This window comes from Sapajus apella, unplaced genomic scaffold (genome assembly GCF_009761245.1).
Source record: "Sapajus apella isolate SASKATOON/1434 unplaced genomic scaffold, GSC_monkey_1.0 scaffold10, whole genome shotgun sequence".
In the NCBI taxonomy this organism is placed as follows: domain Eukaryota; kingdom Metazoa; phylum Chordata; class Mammalia; order Primates; family Cebidae; genus Sapajus; species Sapajus apella.
The window spans coordinates 12,247,822-12,270,192 of record NW_022436950.1 but is presented as its reverse complement, the minus strand read 5'-3'; the positions used below and the strand labels follow the sequence as shown (position 1 = coordinate 12,270,192).

Below are 22,371 nucleotides of genomic sequence, written 5' to 3'. Positions count from 1 at the left end.
AGAACACAATGAAATGAACACCTGTGCCGGCAAAAAAACTGAACTGAATACAAGTGAGCTAGATCCAACTACCCATTTCCAGGAAATGGAACCGAGGAACATGTCAAATGATACAGATTATGAAACACTCGACAGCATAAAGTGCCCAATTACTAAAACAAATGAATTATAATCAGAGAAAAATGGAGAAAGCCAAAGAGACTTTATGAGACATACTACCCAGTTGCAAGCTGTGGGTTCAAACAAACTGTAAAAATCTTATTAAAATATTGATCATTGCCAAAGTGAACATTAGTGAGATATTTGATGATCTTTAGGAATTATTAACGTTTTAATTTTAATCTTTCAAGGTGGAGTCTCACTCTATTGTCCAGGCTGGAGTGCACAGGTGATATATTAGTTCACTGAGACCTCTGCCTCCCAGGTTCAAGTGTTTCTCTCACCTCAGCCTCCTGAGTAGCTGGGACTACAGGTGCATGCCATCATGCCTGGCTAATTTTTTTTTATTTTTATTTTTAGTGGAGATCAGATTTCACCATGTTGGCTAGGCTGGTCTTGAAATCCTGACCTCAAGTGATCCACCTGTCTTGGCCTCCCAAAGTGCTGGGATTACAGGTGTAAGCCATTGTTCCTGGCTTATTGTTAACTTTTCAGATATGCTAATGGTATCATGGTTAAGTGTGTAAGCGATCAAGCTTTTATTTTTTAGGGAGACAAATGGAACTATGTATCATTTAGATGAATCGTACAAAATCTAGAATTTGCTTTAAAAATAATAGGAGAGGGGATGGAGAGGGATGGGTTGAGGTCTTCATAAAGCAAGATTAGTCATGAGCTAATAATTGTTGAAAGTGGTCCATTGGCTCATGGGAGTTTAATATTTTCCGTAACAGAAAAGTTTAAACAGCTGGGAGCATTAGCTCACTCCTGTAATTCCAGCACTTTGGAAGGCCGAGGTGGATGAAGGTCAAGAGATGGAGACCATCCTGGCCAACATGGCGAAACCCCGTCTCTCCTAAAAATACAAAAATTAGCTGGGCATGGTGGCCCACACCTGTAGTCCCAGCTACTCGGGAAGCTGAGGCAGGGGAATCGCTTGAACCAGGGAGGCGGAGGTTGCAGTGAGCGCCATTGCACTCCAGCCTGGCGACAGAGGGATTCTTGGTCTAAAAAAAAAAAAAAGAAAAGTTTAAAAACATTCATTGGCCAATCTATCTGTCCATTTATTTTAATATTAAAAACATTAATTATTATTAGTAGTATTAGATTAATATGAAGTCTCACCTTCTTGATTCACCCAGTCCATTTCATGGGAGATGTGGCGGTTTCTCTTGGGTGTTAGAAAACCATTCACCAGCCCAGTGACTTGGGAACTTCAGTTCTCTGAGTCTCCCTGTATTCCTTTGGAAAACAAGAGATGGTGATGATTTCTACCATCCTGCCTGAAAGCTGACAGTTGCAGTAACTAAGAGATTTGGGTCCTGCAGTCTGACCGTCTGGGCTGGAATCGAGCCTCCCCCTAGGTATACCCTTGGGTAAATTTACTTCATCCTTCAGGGCTTCATCTTCCTGTTTTGTAAAATGTAAATAACAACGCTGACCACAAAGGGTTGTTGTGAAGATTACAGGAAAGAGTTCATTGATTCATTCCACCAACACTGAACACCAGCTCTCCAGCTCTGGGAGGGGAATGTGGTGGAGTGGCAAAGAAAATACAGGGGCCGGGCCAGATCACATACGCTAAACACTAAATAAGTATTTCAAATAGTTAGAACTGAGACGAAGATACAACGCAGCAATTTGATGGACGGCAACTTCGGGAAAGGTGAGCTGCAACATTAACTAGGCTGATCTGGGACAGTCTGGCAGAGGTGACATCTGAGCCCCACCTGACTTAGAGGATGTCAGCTATGGATGATCCGGGTTTCCCTGTGCAGCAGCAGTTCTCAACCCAGGCGACTGCACCGCCCTAAACCTCCCTCCACTTTTGTCAATGTCTGGGGATTTCTGGTTGCCACCACTGCGGATTGGGGGGTTTGTTCTCGTATCTAGTGGGTACAGGCTAGGAACACCGCCCAGTATCCTACAGTGCACAGGACGCCCCAAGCCCCCCAAATTAGCCGGTCCACAGATAAAGCGAGAAGAGCAGGGGTAAGGGTCCTGCAGGACTCAGAAAGGAGCTTGCTGTGTTCGGAAAACTCAAAATCCAGTGTGGCTGAGTGAGAATGATGAAGAATGAGGTGGACGGGGCTGAACTATGGAGCACTTTTCAGGGCATGGTGAGGAATTTGGAATTATCCCCAAAGCAGTGGGGAGCCCTTGAAGAATTTTAAACAGAAGGGGAAGGTAACCCATGCGAAACGCTTTGCATATATAAGCGCTCAGTAAATAGCGTCTATTATTAATATTATTATCACCGCTGTGTCTTCCCTACTTTGCTCCAGACCCGGCCCACGCCTCAGCGCGGCCGCAGTGACTCCTCCTGGCCACCAGAGGGCGCCAGCCGACACTTGGCGCCGGCCGCCCGGGGCGGGCCTCCTCTTGCCGTCCCCTTCCTCGTCTTTTCCCCTCAGGAGAAGTCGGGAAGGTGGCGGCGGTGGCGGTTGTCCCGGCCGGGCCGGTTGGTGTGGCCCGTCAGCCCGCGCACCGCAGCGCCTGCGCCGCGTCGAGCCCAGCAGAGCCAAGCCGCGGCGGCCAGGTCCGGCGCGGGCGGCGCGCGCTGACGGAGGGCGGCGGCCGCGGCCAGGGCGGCCCGTGGGACCGCGGGCCCCCGGCGCAGCGCCGCCCGGCTCCCGGCCCTGCCGGCCTCCTCCCTCGGCACAGCGGCCATGGCGGCCAGCGCGAAGCGGAAGCAGGAGGAGAAGCACCTGAAGATGCTGCGGGACATGACCGGCCTCCCGCACAACCGAAAGTGCTTCGACTGCGACCAGCGCGGCCCCACCTACGTGAACATGACGGTCGGCTCCTTCGTGTGTACCTCCTGCTCCGGCAGCCTGTGAGTGCGGGGCGGCCGGGCGGGTGTCGGGCCCTTCCCGGGAGGTGGGGGAGCGGGCGGCGGGGTCATGATCCTGCCGGGGCCTGGGAAGCGCGGGGCGGCGTGGGAGGAGGTCGGGGGCGGCCGTTGGGCGCCGGCTGGCGGGCGCGGCGTGGGAGGCTGCGGGCTGGATGTGCTGGGCCGAGGCAGCCGGGCTGGGGATGCGTTTTCTGTTTTGCTGGGTGAGGGTTAACGCTCTGGGCAGCCTTCGTGGGTGGGACGTGGGCAGGGTTGGGGTCAGGGAGGGGGCGGCTGGGGCGAGCCTCCCGGGTCTCCCTCGAGCCTGCGGCCGCCGCCCTCGCTCCCCAGCTCCCCGGGGCGCCGGGCTGTGGGGGGAAGACGCTGGGAGGCCGGGGAGGTCCGTGCGGGTCCTTTGTGTGCCCCGCCTCTCAGCGGCCCGGGCGCGGCGGTGCGGAGCGAGGCACCTGCCGGGCGCCGGCGCAGGGGGTCAGGGAGAAGCGGGGTGGGAGGAGCAGGGACGCCTCGCTTGTGCCTTTTTTTCTGGATCGAGAGTATCTAGGTAACTGGAAGAAAGCAGGCACTTCGGAACAGTAGCAGGATGAAAATATCTTAATGGCAGATATGTGAATCCCCAGGGAAAAGTTCGAAAGGCTTAATTGCGAGAGGGGAAGGCAGAGGAGCAGATTTGAAGTCGTTGGGGTTTACTTTTATGGTCTGAAGAGAGTGTTGAGGACTTTGGGGAAACTTTTAATGACGATAAGGTACAGCCTAGGAGCTGTATCGCTCTAAATATGATGGAGGTATCTGTGAGACTTATCTGTATCTGTTATCAATACCCAAGTGCCCTGGCTGTACACAGAAATGAGGAGATCTAGCTAGTCAGCATGTTTTCAGAAAGACAGTACCGTCCTGAGTTACTGGGATGATTTGTGTTTGTGCTTCATTAAGCTTTATTTTGATAAAGATTTTTATTGCCGTGCAATTTCATTAGGAAAATTTGCAGGTGGTTTTGGAATTGATAAAATGCCTTTATGTTACTGATTATCTTGCATTCAAAGTTACAACGTGGCAGTTGCTAAGTATTCTTAAAACCTTTGCTTGTAAGATTAATACCGAGACAAAGGATATAATACTTTATGTGGGAACATTGATTTCTTAGAAAATGCAGAACATGCCCAGTAATATACTATTTGCTTTTTAAAGTTGGGCAAAGAGGCGTTATTAGTATTACATGAATATTACTTCTTCAGCGGACATTTTTTGGGTGCTTATTAGGTTGTGTAAAGCCCTGGGGTATGCTACTACGGCAAAGTCTTGTTCTCTTGGCTCTTACAGTCTAGTGGGCATACTTAAGTAAGAAAAAGAGTCATAGGCAAGTATTGTGCTGAGCATTCAAATTGTTTGATAGGAGAGTCCTCACGGTTACTTTTAGGCTGTGTAATCAGGCAGACACTCTGAGAAGTTGCCAGTTAGTGATATTCTTGAATTGCTACAGAATCACAGAGCTAGGTGATATCAAAGATGTAGTCTGGTTCATGCATTTCATTTACAGAAAAAGGAGTAAAGCTAGAAAGTTGTTACTTATGTTGGACAACGTTGGTTCCAAAATGAAGACAATAGAACAATTTTAATTGTATTTGATTTTTATTACATGCTTAAGAAGTATGTCCTGCTTTTACTAAACACAGGTCCTTTAATGCATTTAAAGTATTTAGTTTGAAAAAAATACGTATATCTACAGTTCTGGATTTCTGACATTTCTCTGTAGTCCTTGTAAGTGCAGCAGCGAGTATGTAATATCAAGGAAATATTTTCCAATTTCTTTCTAGATACCACATTTCAACAACATTTTATATAAAAGGATATCTCAGTATAATGACAGTTGTCTGTCTTAATGAAATTTAATTCATTAATTTTGAAGTCCTGTGGCCGTTAGGGCTTCATTTCTCTATTGGGTCATGATTCCTCAAATATTTATTGGCCACTTGTCCTGTGTCATATACATGTGGGAGGCACTGGAGTACCTGGATCTTAACTGTACTGTGGAGCGTGCTTTCTAAGTGTGTAAACACATGGTACTAGGTACACATGGCTTTGAATTCTGACTCCAAGTATTATGCAGTATTCAGAATGCCACTTAATCTATTCGAGCTTGAGTTTTCTCATATATGAAACAGTGAGGATAAGATTTCCCTTGTAGGTTTTGGATGTAGATTTCTTTTCATTATTAAAAATAATGTATAATAAGTGCCCCATAGATGAGAAGCATCAAGGGAGAGGACATTCCATGAGTAAGGGAACAATACTGTGTGTGAAAGATATTAAATGAGAAATATCCTAATAAAAATCTATCATTTTAGATTTTATGGTTGTAACTCAAAACCGATATCAAATTGGTTTAAAAATACGAAGGATTTATTGAATAATTTTAAAGTAAAGCTATCCAGTGGCTTAATAATAATGCCTAGATTTTCGTCATGCAAGTATGGTTGTCCCCAGCTCCTGGGTCATACTGCCTTAATTATGTCACTGGTGCAACACTTTCAGGAGTTCTGCATTTCCTTCTGATTGGGTTAGCTTAGATCATGTTACAGGTGGACACATGTTCTACTTTATTGTCACAAGGATCCCCAAATAGAGTTCTCAAATCTGAACTCTAGAATTCTTGGGATGTAGGGAATGAAGACTGGAATGGCAGCCATCAAATGTCTACAGTAGAACACTCAAGAGACAATAAGCTGCTGAAGATTTTTTTCTTTGACAAGCACTAATACAGGAACATAATTTAGGAAGAATAACTCTTGGGTTTAATAATTATGTATTTGCTGTTTAGATGACATGGTATAATTTAAAGAATATGAATTTTGAAGTCAGATTTTGACAGTGCTACTAGCTTCATGACTTAGGGCAAGGCATTAAGCCAGGCCACTACGTGCAGGTTGGCCTAGATCCATCCTGTTAGCCTCAGTTTCTTTATTTGTGATAAGAAGATAACATATAGCTCAGGTTTGTTAAGAGGATTAAATGATACTTATTGAGCACCTACTGTATTTGAGGATAGGGCTAATCAGTGGAGTTAGAGATACTGAAATAAGGCATGCTAACTGCCGTTCCTTGATTTACCTGGAAAATATGAATCGTAGCAAATAGTATCCACTGTCATGAATTCTAAATTTTAGGATAGTGGCATCCTTCTGTCATTTATAGTAATAGCTTTTTTAAAAGTAATTGAACTAGTATCTTATTGTTAATGTTACCAGACTTGTAGCTAATCTTTCCTGTTTCTTTTTTTCCAGATGACTCTCCTATATGCTTGAATGATGTTCTTTTAGAGTGTATAACTGAATTTAGATTGTGAACCTTTAAAATAGAGCAGGGATTTATATTCTTAATTCCTTTTTTAGATATTTTGATGTGGCCACGTTCCGTTAAGTATTTTGATAATGTAACGTTTCAATTTAGAGTAAGTGGCCAAAATATTTGATACTTTTTCTTTTTCTTTTTTCTTTTTTTTTTTTGAGACAGAGTCTCACTCTGTTGCCCAGGCTGGAGCACAGTGTGCGATCTTGGCCTACTGCAACCTCTATATCCCAGGTTCAAGCCATTCTCCTACCTCAGCCTGTCAAGTAGCTGGGATTACAAGTGCCCACCAGCATGCCCACCTAGTTTTTGTATTTTTAGTAGAGATGGGGTTTTGCCATGTTGGTTGGCCAGGCTGGTCTTGAATTTCTGACCTCAGGTGATGCATCACCTTGGCCTCCCAAAGTACTGGAATTACAGGCGTGAGCAGCCTTGCCTGGCCTTGATACTTTTTCGATCATGAAGGACACATTTTTTATTTTAAGCAAATGTTTATTAAGTGCCAGTTACTAGCTGATGTGCTGGAGATATAACAGTTAAAGTATTTATTGAAAAAAATAAAATAAAAACTATTTGAGTACTAGTTGTGTGACAGACATTCTAGTAACAGTCATATGAGGAAGGTAATATTATCCAAACTGAACTTTAAGTTGTAAAATTAGTACTCACTCTTAGTGTTTTGTTGTTATCTGCTAGAATTTGGGATCTGGAACTTTGCTGATTCCACCACCAAAGAATGTATGGTTACCATGGTTACTGTAAATTGTGAATTCTATATTTTGGGAATTTAAATGGTTGATTTTACTTCATTGTGTTTTAAATGGCAGAATAGACTTTTTTTTTTTTTTTTTTTTTTGAGATGGAGTTTCACTCTTGTGGTCCAGGCTGGAGTGCAGTGGCTTGATCTCAGCTCACTGCAACCTTTGCCTCCCAGATTCAAGTGATTCTTTTGCCTCAGCCTCCCAAATGGCTGGGATTACGGGCATGCACCACCATGCCCGGCTAATTTTTTTTGTGTTTTTAGTAGAGACGGGGTTTCACTGTATTGGCTAGGCTGGTCTCAAACTTCTGACCTCAGGTGATCCACCTCCCTTGGCCTCCAAAAGTGAGCCACCATGCCCCGCCCAGAATAGATATTTTATGATGCATCATAAATGTTTGCTTTATGGCTTTGTCATGCCTTTTATTATTTTTGAGTAACTTCTTAACTCCAAAATGTGTGTTCTTATTTTTGAGTTTTATTGAGAAGATTCAGTGGGAAGATGGTGGCATTCCACCAGCAATTCTTTTGAATTTGGCACATCCATACTACCATGTGCCGTAATTCTCTTGCTATTTTTTATATTTGAACTCTAATTAGAAGCTCTCATTCTATGCACTCAGGATTGATAGTAGATAAGTTTATAAAAAAAATTCAGTTAAAGCAAGCAATCAGTAAAAAAGAGAAAAAATATATACATACACACATACGTATACATGTATCTATTATATAGCACACATAGTGTTTTTTTTTTTGTTTTTTTTTTTTTGTTGTTGTTTTGAGATAGGCTCTCTATTGCATAGGCTGGAGTGCAGTGGCAATATCGTGGTTCACTGCACCCTTGACCTTCCCGGGCTCAGGTGATCCTCCAACCTCAGCTTCCCAGGTACCTGGACTATAGGTGCGTGCACCATGCCCAGCTAATTTTTGTATTTTTTTGTAGAGACAGGGTTTTGCCATTTTGCCCATGCTGATCTCCAACTCCTGGCTCAAGCAGTCCTCCCACCTTGGTCTTCCAAATTGTGGGGATTACAGGCATGAGTTAATGTGCCCTGCCTCAAGATTAGGTTTTTAAATTTTAACACTTAACTGTTAATTTGCTGGCATGTAGGACTTTGAATATATGTCCGCTGATTAGATTCTTTGTCTTCTAATATAACCCAGACTCATGCTGTGCTATTTGTGATTTTTAGCATTTTCATGTACTTTTAAAACAGTTTGAATGCTGAATTCTTCTAGGTTTTTATGATTTTTTTCTCACAGTCCTTTACAGTTCTTTTTTTGTGATCAAATAACAGCTTATCTTAGTGACTTGTTTTAGTCTCTAAAATAGTTTACATGAAAACAATTCTTCTCACTTGTGTCATTGTTTTATATGACATTCATTTAAACTATATACTCACCAAGTACGATATCAACTATATTACCAAATACTATACCAAACAAATTTTGATAATCATACAGCTCACTCTCCTGAGAGAGGAGCAGGAGAGAGTGGCCTTCTAGCCGTGAATGTTCATTGTGCAGTAGTCATTAACTTTAGCTTTTTCAGAGGGAAGGAGAAACATAGATTTAACCAGCAAATTGGATAAGAAGGACTCTTCTGTATTGCGCTGTGGGTACCTTTTATACTGGGAAAACTCCAGCATTCAGGCCATGGTGACGTCATTTGACCATAATCGGGTATGAAGGTATCATTTCCATATTAAGGCTTTTTCTGTTTCTCATTCATCCATGATTTTTGGCATGTGCTTTTTAAACACTGGCCCTTAGTTTCAAAGTGGATAAAATACAGTTTAGATTAAATTTACATTAAATTTTATAATATTATTAGTACATTATAAATGAAAATAATTAAAATATTGTTTTAAAGGAACTTGCTGAGCTCTGGATCTCTATTTGAAAAGCATTGCCTCTTTAGAAACCTCTCTATCTGTTCTGATAGCATTCTTTGGAAAACGGGCAAATCTCCATATTTGATAATTTCCGTTTTTTCTGTGCAGCATGCATGATGCTCAGATTTGTGAGAAACTCCTATGGGAATATTCAGGACTGGGTGTTATTACCCCTACCCCCCATCTTTTTCTTCACTCCATAATGCATTTTCTATTTCAAATCAAAGTGATGATTGTCTAGGGAAATACAACTTGGATACTTTTAATGTATATAAGAAACGTTTTTAAATCATTTATAACTTTGAGTACTTACATTAGCATATTCCTTCTGACATCCTTTACAATCTTACACATGAGAACTATTGCTAAAGACACCTGATTGAACATTAGAATGAAATTCATGAACTAACTATACAGTGGGGACAGGAAACTTACTTGAATTGTTTGAAATACAGAGAATGAATTTTTGTTGGAGTTAGAACATACTTTGCTCAAAGACTTCTGACTAAGTAGCAATCTTTTTGTTTGACACCATACATGTTTTGTAGAGGGAGGGAGGTAGTAATTATACCTTACTTTTATTCTGGTTGCTTACTGTAGGAGGAATGTTAACAAACTGGAGCATGCTCCAAGGAATGTAATCAAGATGGTAAAGAAGTTTGAAGCTGTGTATTAGAGGAGCATTTGCAGGAACCAAAAATGCTACTAGCTAGAGAAGAAAAGATTAGACAGTGGGAAGCTGTACACATGATCACTGTCATTGGGTAATTTAAGGCATTGGGAGAGGTAATAGATTTATTTTTATGACTCTAGGGGGAGATACAACACCAGTGTTCGTACGTTATGGAGAAACCGTTTATGTTTAGAAAAGGAAAAAGGAATTTTCCTTACAATTGTTGAATTCCAAAAATTCTTGTCTTTTTCCATATTTCTTTTTTTTTTTTTAATTTTATTTTGTTTTTGAGATGGAGTCTTGCTCTGTCTCCCAGGTAAGAGTGCAGTGGCGCCATCTCAGCTTACTGCAACCTTCATCTCCCAGGTTGAAGAGACTCTCCTGCCTCAGCCTGTCTGTTAGCTGAGATTACAGGCATGAGCTGTAATGAACTTCCTTTAATATGATCAGATGTTTCAACTCCTTTTTTTTTTTTTTTTTTAATAAACCACTTCTGGGTACTTTTACAATCATCTGCTCTAGAAGTGCTGCTGTCTAGGTCTGCTGTGCAGCTCTCATAGCAGAACTTTTCTTCTACCTTCATTCTGGAAATTCCCTTCACCTGTAACCTATGTTAGATGCTCTCTTTCCAGGACCCCCACATTTCCATTATCCTCCTGATGAAAGGTGAACGAGAGGTCATTTTTGAAAGCCACAAAGCTGAAAATGTTTTATTCTGCCGTTATTTTTAAACTTAGTCTGTACTCACAAAGGTGAAAATACTTTACCCTTGGAACTTTTAATGTATTGCTTCGTTGTCTTCAAACCTTCAGTTTTGCTGTTGAGAAGTCTGATGCTGTTCTTATTACTGATTTTTTCTGACCCACTTTTTTTCTTCCCTCTTTTGGAGTATGTAAGATCTTCTTTTATTCCTGCTGTTCAGAACCTCATATTGAAGTATTTTGGTGTAGGTCTTTTGTTCAATGTTTTAGGCTTTTTTTTTTTTTTTGACTCTGTTTGGAAACTTAACGCTTTTTATAGTTCAGACATATTTTCTCCAGTCTTCTTTTTTGGGGAATATAAAAGCCTGTGATGCCACTGTTCTGGAAGCCAAGTTGAGGGAGGTGACTGTCATTCTGTGTGTTCAGTCTTAGATAATCCTCCAGTTTTTAACATGGTCTTCAGCAGTGTCTGAGTTTGGAGTCTCTGTGCTATAACCTCTTTAAACTTTCCTTCAGACTTCTGCCTAGGGCTGGTGCGGGTTTGCTTTTGACTGTTGAGAAGCTGGAATGTCTAATGATTTCTGACCTCACTTTAGCCCCCACCCTGTATCCATTTCCTTCAGTAAATCTTCATAGGCCCTGTGGTGGGAATCAGTTTCCATTTGGCTTCTCCCACCTTTGCAGGAGCTTTTGTTTTTGCTTTCTCCATAAAGTCAGTCACTGCTGTAGGATATAACACTGCAAGGTTTTTTTTGTTTGTTTGTTTGTTTTTTTGGAGACAGAGTCTCGCTCTGTTGCCAGGCTTGAGTGCAGTGATGCGATTCTGGCTCACCGCAACCTCTGCCACCTGGGTTCAAGCCATTCTCCTGTCTCAGCCTCAGGAGTAGCTGGGACTACAGGCACGCGCCACCATGCCCAGCAAATTTTTTTTGTATTTTTAGTAGGACTGGATTTCATCATGTTGGCCAGGATGGTCTCCATCTCCTCACCTCTTGGATCCGCCCGTCTTGGCCTCCCAAAGTGTTGGGATTACAGGCGTGAGCCACCGCACTCAGCCTTTTTTTTTTTAAATCTTCAAAATTTTGTTATTAGAGAACTGTTGTGTGCTTTGGGCTCCTCTGTTGGTCTCTGACCCTGTCTCTTTGTTTATTTTAATTTTTGTGGGTACATAGTAGGTGTACGTATTTATATGGTACACAAGATGTTTTGATACAGGCATACAGTGTGAGATAAACGCATCATGATAACCCTCTGTCTCTTGTGGGCTAATACCTTTGTATTCCTTTGCTGTCATTTCATGGGGGGTTTAGGGATGTGAAGACATTTAGATTTTTTCTACCACTTTTAACTAGAATGACTTAAATAGGTTTAAATCATAACCTGAATATTGTTTTTTAGATGCTTGTTCTAAGTGTTACAAGGACCTTATGGCATAGTATTTGTGGCTTTCCCAAAAACCCAGAATAACAATTGGGTTATAGCATGCTTATTATTATATGTGGAAAGCTAAATATATTCAGTTTTTTAATGTTGGACTCTGGATAGACGAATATTTTGGACTAGCCAACATATACAGTGTCTCGGCATCAATAGTTTGTAGATTTGATAACCTACTAAAGGCCTCTTCCATCTGTTCTAGATTTTAAATGTGTTATTTTATACTATGAAACATTATAAGTAATATTTTTGGTAAAATCAGGATGGGCTAGATCTAAATGTCAACTTTATTACTTTCTGCCAATATTATTAGCAACCACATAAACTTCCACAGGTTATTAAAAATATTTTAACCAGCTTCTCCCCCAGCTAGAGAAAAACAATTAATAAAACTAAATAAGCTTTCCTACTTACTCATCCAGCACAGATTGTTATGTGAATTGAACAAATGGCTATTTGCAAGATTGTTTGAGGCCTAGTTTAGAGCAGCATACTGATGGACATATGGAATGAGTCACACCATCTGGTTATAGTCATACCTGGGTGGTGGTCATTAAAACTAAATCTCCTGGGGATCTGCAAATGACTTAATTACACTACAAAAACATACTGGGCTACACCAGTAGGTTACTTTGAACTTCTTGAAACCAGTTAACTTGCAAACATATTTTCAAAATACCAAAACTGCAGTTATTAAGTGAGGTTTTTTTCTTGTTTGTTTGTTTACTACAAACCTGAAGACTTAAAATGTGTTTTTTAGGATCTGGAATGGGTGATACTTCAGTATTGGCCCTATAAAAGTAATGTGGTTTATTTACCCAACACTTTGATCCAATAGTTATGACTAATATCATTACAGAAAAGTGTTTTATAAACACCGAGTTCACCCTGCAGCTAGACGAGCCATAGCAAGAAAGGGAAGTGACACCAGGTTCCAGAAATACATCTTAAAAATATTTGTTTTGATTTATGAAGAATGTTATTCACTTAAATGATCAAATTTGGTAGGTGAAGATAGTCTGCTAATGATAAAAAATTAGTGTGAAAAGTTTGGTTACTATAGAAACATGAAATCAGGACTACAGTTTTTTATTTAAGTTAACATACATTGTAATTTTTTTGGTATACGGTTCTGTAAATCTTAACATATGTGTATATTCATGTAGCCACCACTAAAATTAGAACATGCAAGTTTTCCATCACCCTAAAAAACTTTTAGGCTTTGTTTTTCCTCATCTCCTGGCAATTACTGATCTGTTCTTCCAACACTACAGGTTTTGTCTTTCCAAGAACGTTGTGTAAATGGACTCATAACTTTTCTAGATTGCCTTTTTTCACTCAACGTATTATTTTAAGATTAATCCAAGTTAGTTGTCATTTCTTTTAATAGTTTTTTCACCGTATTGCTGAATAGTATTCCATTGCTTGTTTGTTTTTCCATTGCCCATTTGAGGAGTTTCTAGTTCTTGAGATATATGTGAATAGAAATGCTGTAAATGTTTATGTACAGGTTTTTGGCTGAACATAAGTTTTCATTTCTAGGGCTAAGTCGTATGGCAGATAATGTTTAATTTTATTAAAACATTGACAAAGTTTTTTGGTTTTGTTTTGATTTTCCCTTTTACTGGTAGAATTCCATTTTCTTTTAAGGTCACAGTTGAAAGTGTACTATTGATAACATTCCAGATTTCATCAACATTTTAATCTTATATTAATATTGGGTCTGTAAAAATACACAGTAGTCTCATTTAAGTGGTTCTTTTTTTGTTGTTGTTGTTTGAGACGGAGGTTTGCTCTGTGGCGCTGGAGTGCAGTTGCGCAATATCGGCTCCCTGCATCCTCTGCCTCCCAGGTTCACATGATTCTCCTGCCTCAGCCTCCCGAGTAGCTGAGATGACAGGCATTTGCCACCATACCTGGCTGATTTATGTATTTTTAGTAGAGATGGAGTTTCACCATGTTGGCCAGGCTGGTCTCAAACTCCTGACCACAGGTGATCTACCCGCCTTGGCCTCCCAAAGTGCTAGGATTACAGGTGTGAGTCACCACACCCACCTCATTTAAATGTTATTGTTGGTAAACATGTTCATTCGATCTTGTTACTTATATGCAAGAACTGTTAACATTTTGGAGTATTTAGGTTTTTTTTTCATATTTAAAAAGAATGGTTTGAGAATATTATATAATTTTTATCTTGAAAATTTAAAGCACAAGTGTAAGTGTGCATAATGTCGTACTTTAAAACATTGTCATTTATTTAATCACTTCCTTTTTGGTGTTTCTGATGTTTTCCGATTATGAATAATGTTTGGTGAGTATCTTGTACATAGGTGGTCAGCTATATGTAGAATTCTTTGTGTAGAATTGATTCCCAAAAGTGGCATAGCTGGGTCAAATGACAGTAATGAGGTTCTGAAAAAATGGTGAGTTTATCCCACTGTCAGTGTTTGAGACTACTCATTTTTTTGGCGGGGAGGGGCAGGGGGGCAAGACTACTCATTTTCTTTGCATCTCATTACTCTGAATCCTACTTAAGACATTCATGGAATCAGTCTTCAGCTTTTTTCTCAGACTATTATAAGCATGTAAAATCCATGTACAAAGCTTTGGAAAGCTAAAAAATGAAAAATCCTTGTATAGCCTTGGATTGTGAATATAGTTAATCTCCCTGGATAAATGGAATATAAAAGAACAATTAGAGAAAGCAACATGAACACACATAAAATTTCCTTGTGGTTACTCAATTTATGTAATAAATGTAGCCTTGTAAAATTGTCTGTCATTTTGTAAATTGAATCTTATTTTGAATGTACTGAGAGAGAACTCATTTAAATAAATCCTGTAATGAGTAACAAATCCTGTAACAGATTTCACTTGGGAAAAAATGTACTTTCCTCATTTGGTTATGAGTACATTCTGGTTGTACTTGTTTCATAAGTTCAAAATTTTGTTCACTTTTTTAGGTAATATGAATACCTTCTTTGTGCATTAATAGACCCTGTGATATGGTATGGCCTGGGTTATATTTATACACTGCACTGCATTTGTGAGATTACATATGTATGATGTAACTAAAACGAGTTAGGTTTAGCTTTATGAATTGCTGTTTCCTCACTGAACAGTTTGAGAAGTATACAGGTATAGTTGTTTGCTCCAAAATTTCCAAAACATAATCCTTTTAGTAGTGTTTCATATTTCTTCATCAGAAAGTTATTCTTTTGCCTTTTCCATTTTTAAAAAAGGAGATATTACCAGAAAGTGGAAAGGTAAAGCCTTGTCTGGATCAAGAAGGAGATGTCACAGAATAAGGAGAGACAAAGTTACAAAGTGAGAGGGAAGTAGTAAAAGCATTTGAGAGAACAATAATATGTTAATTACTTTTTAAATTGTTTTGGGACGAGGTAGAATATAAGTATTTTATCAAATGATTAAACCCTCCCTGAAAGTAGTGGATTAAGTGGTGTTCTCATAATACTGATGAGTTGGAAACAAAGTGTTGCGCCCTAAGTAAGTAATAGTGACTTTTCTTAAGTTGCACTTTGGGAAATTTATTTATTTATTTATTTGATATGGAGTCTCACTCTATTGTGCAGGCTGGAGTGCAGTGGTCCAATCTCTGCTCACTGCAACCTCTGCCTCCTGGGTTCAAGCGATTCTCCTATCTCAGCTTCCCAAGTAGCTGGGACTACAGGTGTGTGCCACCACGCCCAGACAATTTTTGTAGTTTTTAGTAGAGACAGGGTTTCACCACCTTGGCCAGGCTAGTCTCAAACTTCTGACCTCAAGTTTTCCTTCCACCTTGGCCTTCCAAGTACTAGGATTACAGGCATGAGCCACCGCACCTGGCCACTGTTGGAAATTTGGAACTAATCAGTAGAGCTTTAATTTGTTCGAACTCCTGACCTCAAGTGATCCGCCCATCATGGCCTCCCAAAGTGTTGGGATTACAGACAAGAGCCACCGCGCCTGGCCAAGTTTGAGAGTTTTACCAGAATAAAATTTCATTAACTTACTTCTTCTTGTTCAGTCTTTATTTCCCCTACATTATGACAACAGAAGGAAAAAAATCAGTATAAAATTTAAACAAAGCAAAGCAAAACAACAGCCAAACCCAAGTTAACTTTTCCCTGCTTTGAAATATGAAACAAATGAAGTATAACTTGTCTTAATTCAAATCATGATCTGAAAGATGACATTTATCTATGACAGGGGAGAGGGAGAAAAAGAAGCAGTGAATTGAGGAGCTTCTACGGAGTGTTTTGACAAAATTTTTTGACAATTTTTTTTTCTTTGAGTCAGTTTCTTGCTCTGTCGTCCAGGCTGGAGGTCAGTGGCGCGATCTTGGCTTGCTGCAACCTCTGCCTCCTGGGTTCAAGCAATTTTTGTGCCTCAGCCTCCTGGGTACCTGAGATTCCAGGTGCATGCCACCACGCCTAGCTTATTTTTGTATTTTTAGTAGAGGTGGGGTTTTGCCATGTTGGCCAGGCTGGCCTTTGAGTGATCTGCTCACCATGGCCTCTCACAGTGCTAGGTTTACAGACATGAGCCACAGTGTCTGCCACCAAAATAGCATATATTTCTAGAATGTTATGTGCCATATTTAATTATTCAAAATGTTCTCAGAATATTTTTTAAAGACTTTTGGTACATTTACTATTTTACATCATTGTTAAATCTCTTAATTAGTTAGCAAGAGTAATTACAAATTGATTGACAAATTTTTAAAAAATATTGCTACAGTAATCGCTGTAAGACCCAGATTTCAAATGAGACCTTTGTCAGGGGACATGATCCCGAAGTAGTTTTATGGAACTTTGCATAGGTTACTTGTTACTTTGCATAGATTATTTGGCCATTATTCTTGCGGGTGGACCTGCTCACAAGGTAGTTGGATGACATATAAATAGTTATTAACTCTCTTTGAGTGCATTTCCACTCAGTTTTTCGTGTGTGTTCAAACATCAAGATTAAGTCTTTTTAAGGCCATCCATACAGAAAAGGACTCAGGGTTGTAAAGGACCTTAAAAATCATTTAGTCATGCATTCAGCAGTTTTTAAAAATCTCTTTCCCATGTCCCTGCGATTTCCTCTTGTACGCTCACTGCCTTCTGAGGTAACTAAAAATGTTCTTTATTATAAATTCTTACTTGAATTGATGGCACGATAGGACTTTGCCAGTTGGTTATCTCATTTTGTTACATTACTTTTCATATAGTTTTCTAAATTAGTCTTAAACTTACTTAAAGGTAACAACTGTTTGATAAGGATATTTGTATAGCTCCAGTCTTAATATATCATTGTTGGTTTCTTAGGAAATATGAAATATTTAAAGAATTAAAATTCTTTACTATGGAGCTCTTCACATGTATAGTCTTTTCCTATAATCAGAAACACACTGAAGCACTCTTTGCATGTCCTAGAAGCTCAAGTGTCACAGTTACTTTGTGTTTTTAACTAGGTAGTTAATTGAATTTATTGTTAAGTCTACTATTTAATGAGTCTAACCGAACTTACTCTAAAATCTATTATGACGCTTAATAGTTTAAAATAATTTAAAAATACTTGGAGTTTACGGAACGAGAACACTGAGGTTTGTGTGCTGGTTAAAATGTTTTGAATTACTATATGTGTCATTTAAAAAAATGTATGTACTAGTAAAGTTTGTAAAATATTTTATCTTTTAGGCGAGGATTAAATCCACCACACAGGGTGAAATCTATCTCCATGACAACATTCACACAACAGGAAATTGAGTTCTTACAAAAACATGGAAATGAAGTAAGTGTGTTTTTTTTTCTTTGCAATTTTCAACTTTTTTGTTGGCAGTCATTTTAATAAGATTAATGAGTTGTTTAAAATGTTGAATTTCATGGTCTTAAAAAAGTTATTTTTGTATTCTATATTTAGATATTTTAGAATGCACTCATTTAAAAATATATTTGGAATTAATCTCTACTACATAAACACTTTACTTTAAATCTGAGGTGAAATGTATGTATTTCAAATTCATCAGTCTTGAATATAAAAGGCATTTCAGAGTACATCGTTATTACAATTACTGTTAGTCTTCGCTTTAAAAGTCAAAAGAGGAAGATAATTTATTTTGTGATTTTATATTAAACTTGTTAGGCTGTTGATGTATGATCGGCTTTCACTTGAAGTCCTCTCCTTTATTTTTTATAAATAAAGGAGTTGTGTATATGTGATGTGTATTTGGATGTATATGTGATGTGTAATGTTTAGCAGGTATTCAGTAGGGAAGAGGTTAGTAGTTCTCAGTGGCAGCCAAGTGTCATGGGGAGCCAGGTGGCATAAAGATTTGGTTGGAAGCTTTTTTCTGCTTGCCTTTAATGGGCTTCCAGTAATTCCATTCTGTTTGCTTGTTTGCTTTTAGGTATATGTTTTGCTATTAGTAAAAGTTTTAAAACTTTTAATAATATTTTTTAAATTAATAAAATTAACAAAAAAGTGGGCATTTTTTATAATCCTGGGGTAAGGATGAGCCAGTCAACCCAAGTTGATTAATAATAGCTATTATTATTTCACAGAAAAGTCTTATTTTCTAGAAAGGAATAAGTAGTACTTTAGTGGTACTCTTCCAGTTGCATCTTTGATATCCATAATAAACATAAAATAAGTGAAATATGATGATTTTATAAGTTTTAATCTTCTCTTTGACCCTTAGAAAATATGTGCAAGCGTTTTACATTTTGCCTTCCTTCCTAATACTTAGAAAGTCATATCTTAAAATCGTTTGCCTGCTTGCGATGTCCATGTGCTTTTGGTTCTAAAATAGTGAGGAAATATAAATTCACAGCTATGAAATATTTTTAAATACATGATTTAAAGAAGAGAGCATATCTTGAAGTCTCCAAATTTTGCAAATGACAAATTATTTTGAGTATTCAGATTCCAGACTAACGTGAATACATTATAAGAACGTGTAAAGCTGGATGAAAGGGTAGGAGGTTTTTAATGACAGTAAGCATAGAACAATATATATGTTGATTAAAATACAATTTGAACTGTTTGTATAAAGTTTACAAGTAGGATTAACTTAACACTGCACACTCGAAGTTACTTTCTTAGAATATTGGCTTAGTGTGCAAAATTTTGGAAATTAGATTGGAATCGGAAATAAAGAATATTATTCTATTTTTAGATTTAAAATATGACAATAGGTAAAACCAGAGTAACAAAACTATGATAACAGCAGACCATTGAAGAAGTCAAAATATAATAACGTGAGATAAGGTTAGGTGGAGACTGGGCCAAAAAATACCAAGATTGAAGGAGTATATATTTTTAATTGTGGTAGGAACATTGATCTACCCTCTTAACAAATTTTTAGCTGTGCAATATTGAATGCTTAACTGTAGAGACAGTGTTGTATAGCAGATCTCTAGAAATTAATCATCTTGTATAACTGAAATTTTATATCATTTGAATTACAGCTCCTCATTTTATCCTCTGCCCCTGGTGCCCCTGATTCTACTCTCTACTTCTATGGGTTTGACTATTTTAGATACCTCATATAAATGGAATTAAACAATATTTGTCATTCTGTGATTGGCATATTTCACTTAGTGTAATGTCCTCAAGATTCATCTTTATTGTCATGTTTGGCTGAATTTTTGAGGGAGTATTTTTTTAAGGCTGTAGCATTAAGGTAAATTTAGAATATGTAAAATAAATAGTTGATTTCTGGGAACTCACTGTATCAGAAAGTAGAAGCAAAATATGTGAAATGCATTCATAAATCTTAAGTCCTACAAAGAGGTATGCAGCTTGATAGACCACTCAGAGCATTTACCATGACAATCACTGTTACTGTGCTGGGCATTATGGATGTGGTTAAGATGTGTAACACTGGCTTAGTGGACAGAGGGCTCACAGTTGGAGTGACAGATAAGTAACATAATTGCAGCATCGTGTTAGATAAATAATGATAAGAATAAGAAATATCAGAAGTAGTATGGAGAAGGGACTTAGTCTTTTAGAGGGAAGGTGAGGATTGAGAAGACCCCACAGAAGAGGTAACACATTTGCTGGTTTTTGAGGGTAACTAGGACCTAAGCTGATAGTGAAAGTCACCGAAGATGGATCAAACAGTACAAAAAGGAAAAGGGAAACTTGTAATAGATTGCTAGAAAATATACTAACCTTGCAAATGCTTGTTAAGAAAGACAAACATACCTTCTCATAGTGTACCAAAGGACATCTTAGAGCCAAAATAATTGGACAGGTATATTTGGTTCTTTATAGTATTAACAGTATCTTTGTTTTTAAAATTTTGAGAAGTGTGTAGAGGATGAAGATATGAAGTGTGAGATAGTTGCTACAGCTTTATAACCAAATTTTTGTGGATTTCAAGTACAAGTGTTTTATTATCAGCTTATCTTTTTAAAACCTTTAAATCATAAGTATCACATGTGTAGGGAATAGTACCAGAACTTAAGTTTACATTTCAAAATAAGTTGCCATGTTTCTCTTGTCACCTTTCAGTAGTTTGGAAAGGACCATATTCAGTCACATAAGTTTTGGATTAAAAAGGCACTACTGTACATCTTGTGCATGAATGGGTTCATGCCTGAAGAAGGGTATTTCCAAAACTAAAAGATCAGAAAGTGTATTGGCTTTGGCAGCAGCCTTGGATCCTTGACCCCCACCAGGGAGTTTTAGTATGCATGGGGGCATGTTGGGTTGTTGTCACTATTGGAGGATGTTGCTGGCTTAAGCAGGCAAGCGCCATGAATGATGAGTGACTTATAATGTTTTGAACAGAATTAACCTGCATGCCATATGCTGTGAATGTTCCTCTAGACATTTATATATGGGAAACATCTGTGTACGATCATCTGCATATATATTTTAATTTTGTCTTACATACTTGCATTATAGTTGAACATCCTATTTCAAAAAAAAAGTCGTCCTCCAAGCCCAGAATCAGAGTGGGGTGGGCTACCAAGTTACAGAGCAAACGGCATGGATACAATCACACAATTGATGGCAATACTAATTATATTTTAGTTATCAATGAAATATATCTGTATTGGTCTGTATAGGTAGCTGTGGTAAGCAAATAATGTTATTACTATTTATAGATATGCATAGAGACCATACTTTTTTACAGAGTGTGTCATTACTTTCTGTAGAAAGTAATGACACAAATTGGTTTACAAATTTCTTGACTATTGCTTTAGTGTTTATAGACTTCTACAGTGTGTTTGGTGGGGCAGATATGTACATTATTAAGTTATAGAACATAATATGCCAGATGCTAGTAAAATATTTTGCATTGGAGCACTGTATTTATTTGGTGAAGTAATTTTTGTCATTTTTTCAAAACCAAAATATTTCATAAAAAAGTTTCCATGTATTTATTTTGTAATGCTTTCCTTTGTAGCATACAGTTATTTTTAAAACAAATCTGTAGTGATCTTGGCACTGTGGCTCCCCTGTAATCCCAGTACTTTGGGAGGCGGAGGTGGGATGATTCCATGAGGCCTGTACTTGGAGACCAACCTAGGCAACAAAGTGAGATCCCGTCTGTAGAAAAATTTAAAGATTAGCCAGGCATGGTAGTACACATCTGTAGTTCCAGTTACTCAGGAGGCTGAGGTGGGAGCATTGCTTGAGCCCTGGAGTTTAAGGCTGCAGTGAGCCATGATCATGCAGCTGTACGCCAGCCTGGATGACAAAGTGAGATACTGTTTCAAAAAAAAAAAAAAATTCCATAGTGATCTTCTGTATGTCCTTTTTTGTAATGTCACGGGCAAATCATGGTTTTCTAGTTAATGGAAGTTGGGTTTACTTCTCATTATAAACTTAATGGAAGGTGGGCTGGTGAACACTGCTATAGGTAGATAATTCAATAGAAAGAAAATGCAGGGCCAGGTGCGTCGGCTCACGCCTGTAATCCCAGCATTTTGGGAGGCCAAGGCGGGTGGCCAATATGGTGAAACCCCATTATTTGGGCCTGGTGGTGGACACCTGTAGTCCCAGCTACTTGGGAGGCTGAGGCAGGAGAATTGCTTGAACCTGGGAGGCGGAGGTTGCAGTGAGCCAAGATTACTCCACTGCACTCCAGCCTGCACTCCAGACGGAGTGAGACTCCATCTCAAAAAAAAAAAAAAAAAGAAAAAGAAAAAAAATGTAGAAATAATTTTATTTTGAAATACATAGTTTATGTTTTATAGTATCAAGTTAACCTTCCTAGTTGTTTTAAGACTAAGAGGAAAAGCATTACTACTGGCCAAGCATGGTGGTTTACGCTGGTAATCCCAGCACTTTGGGAGGCTAAGGTGAATGGATCAGTTGGGGCCAGGAGTTCAAGACCAGCCTGGCCAACATGGGGAAACTCTGTCTCTACTAAAAATATATATATTAAAAAATTAGCCAGGCGTGGTGGTGTTTACCAGTAATCCCAGCTACTCTGGTGGCTGAGGTGGGAGAATTGCTTGAACCTGAGAGGTAGATATTACAATGAGATTGTGTCACTGAACTCCAACCTGGGCAACAGAGTGAGACTGTCTCAAAAAAAAAAAAAA

At 38.8% G+C, this 22,371-nt stretch overlaps 1 protein-coding gene across 10 annotated transcripts in view; it reads left to right on the top strand.

Moving 5' to 3' along the window:
- Positions 1 to 2,546: 2,546 nt before the first annotated feature.
- Positions 2,547 to 22,371, top strand: part of AGFG1 (ArfGAP with FG repeats 1) — a 67,300-nt gene continuing 47,475 nt past the window's right edge. For 9 of the 10 annotated variants that reach the window (XM_032278017.1, XM_032278016.1, XM_032278014.1 and 6 more), the window contains exons 1-2: positions 2,574 to 2,995; positions 17,506 to 17,599. In XM_032278017.1, the coding sequence (XP_032133908.1) occupies positions 2,829 to 2,995; positions 17,506 to 17,599 (261 nt within the window). In that variant the 5' untranslated portion in view covers positions 2,574 to 2,828. Of the gene's footprint in view, positions 2,996 to 17,505; positions 17,600 to 22,371 lie in introns of all 10 variants that reach the window. The other variant, XM_032278007.1, reaches the window with a different exon arrangement.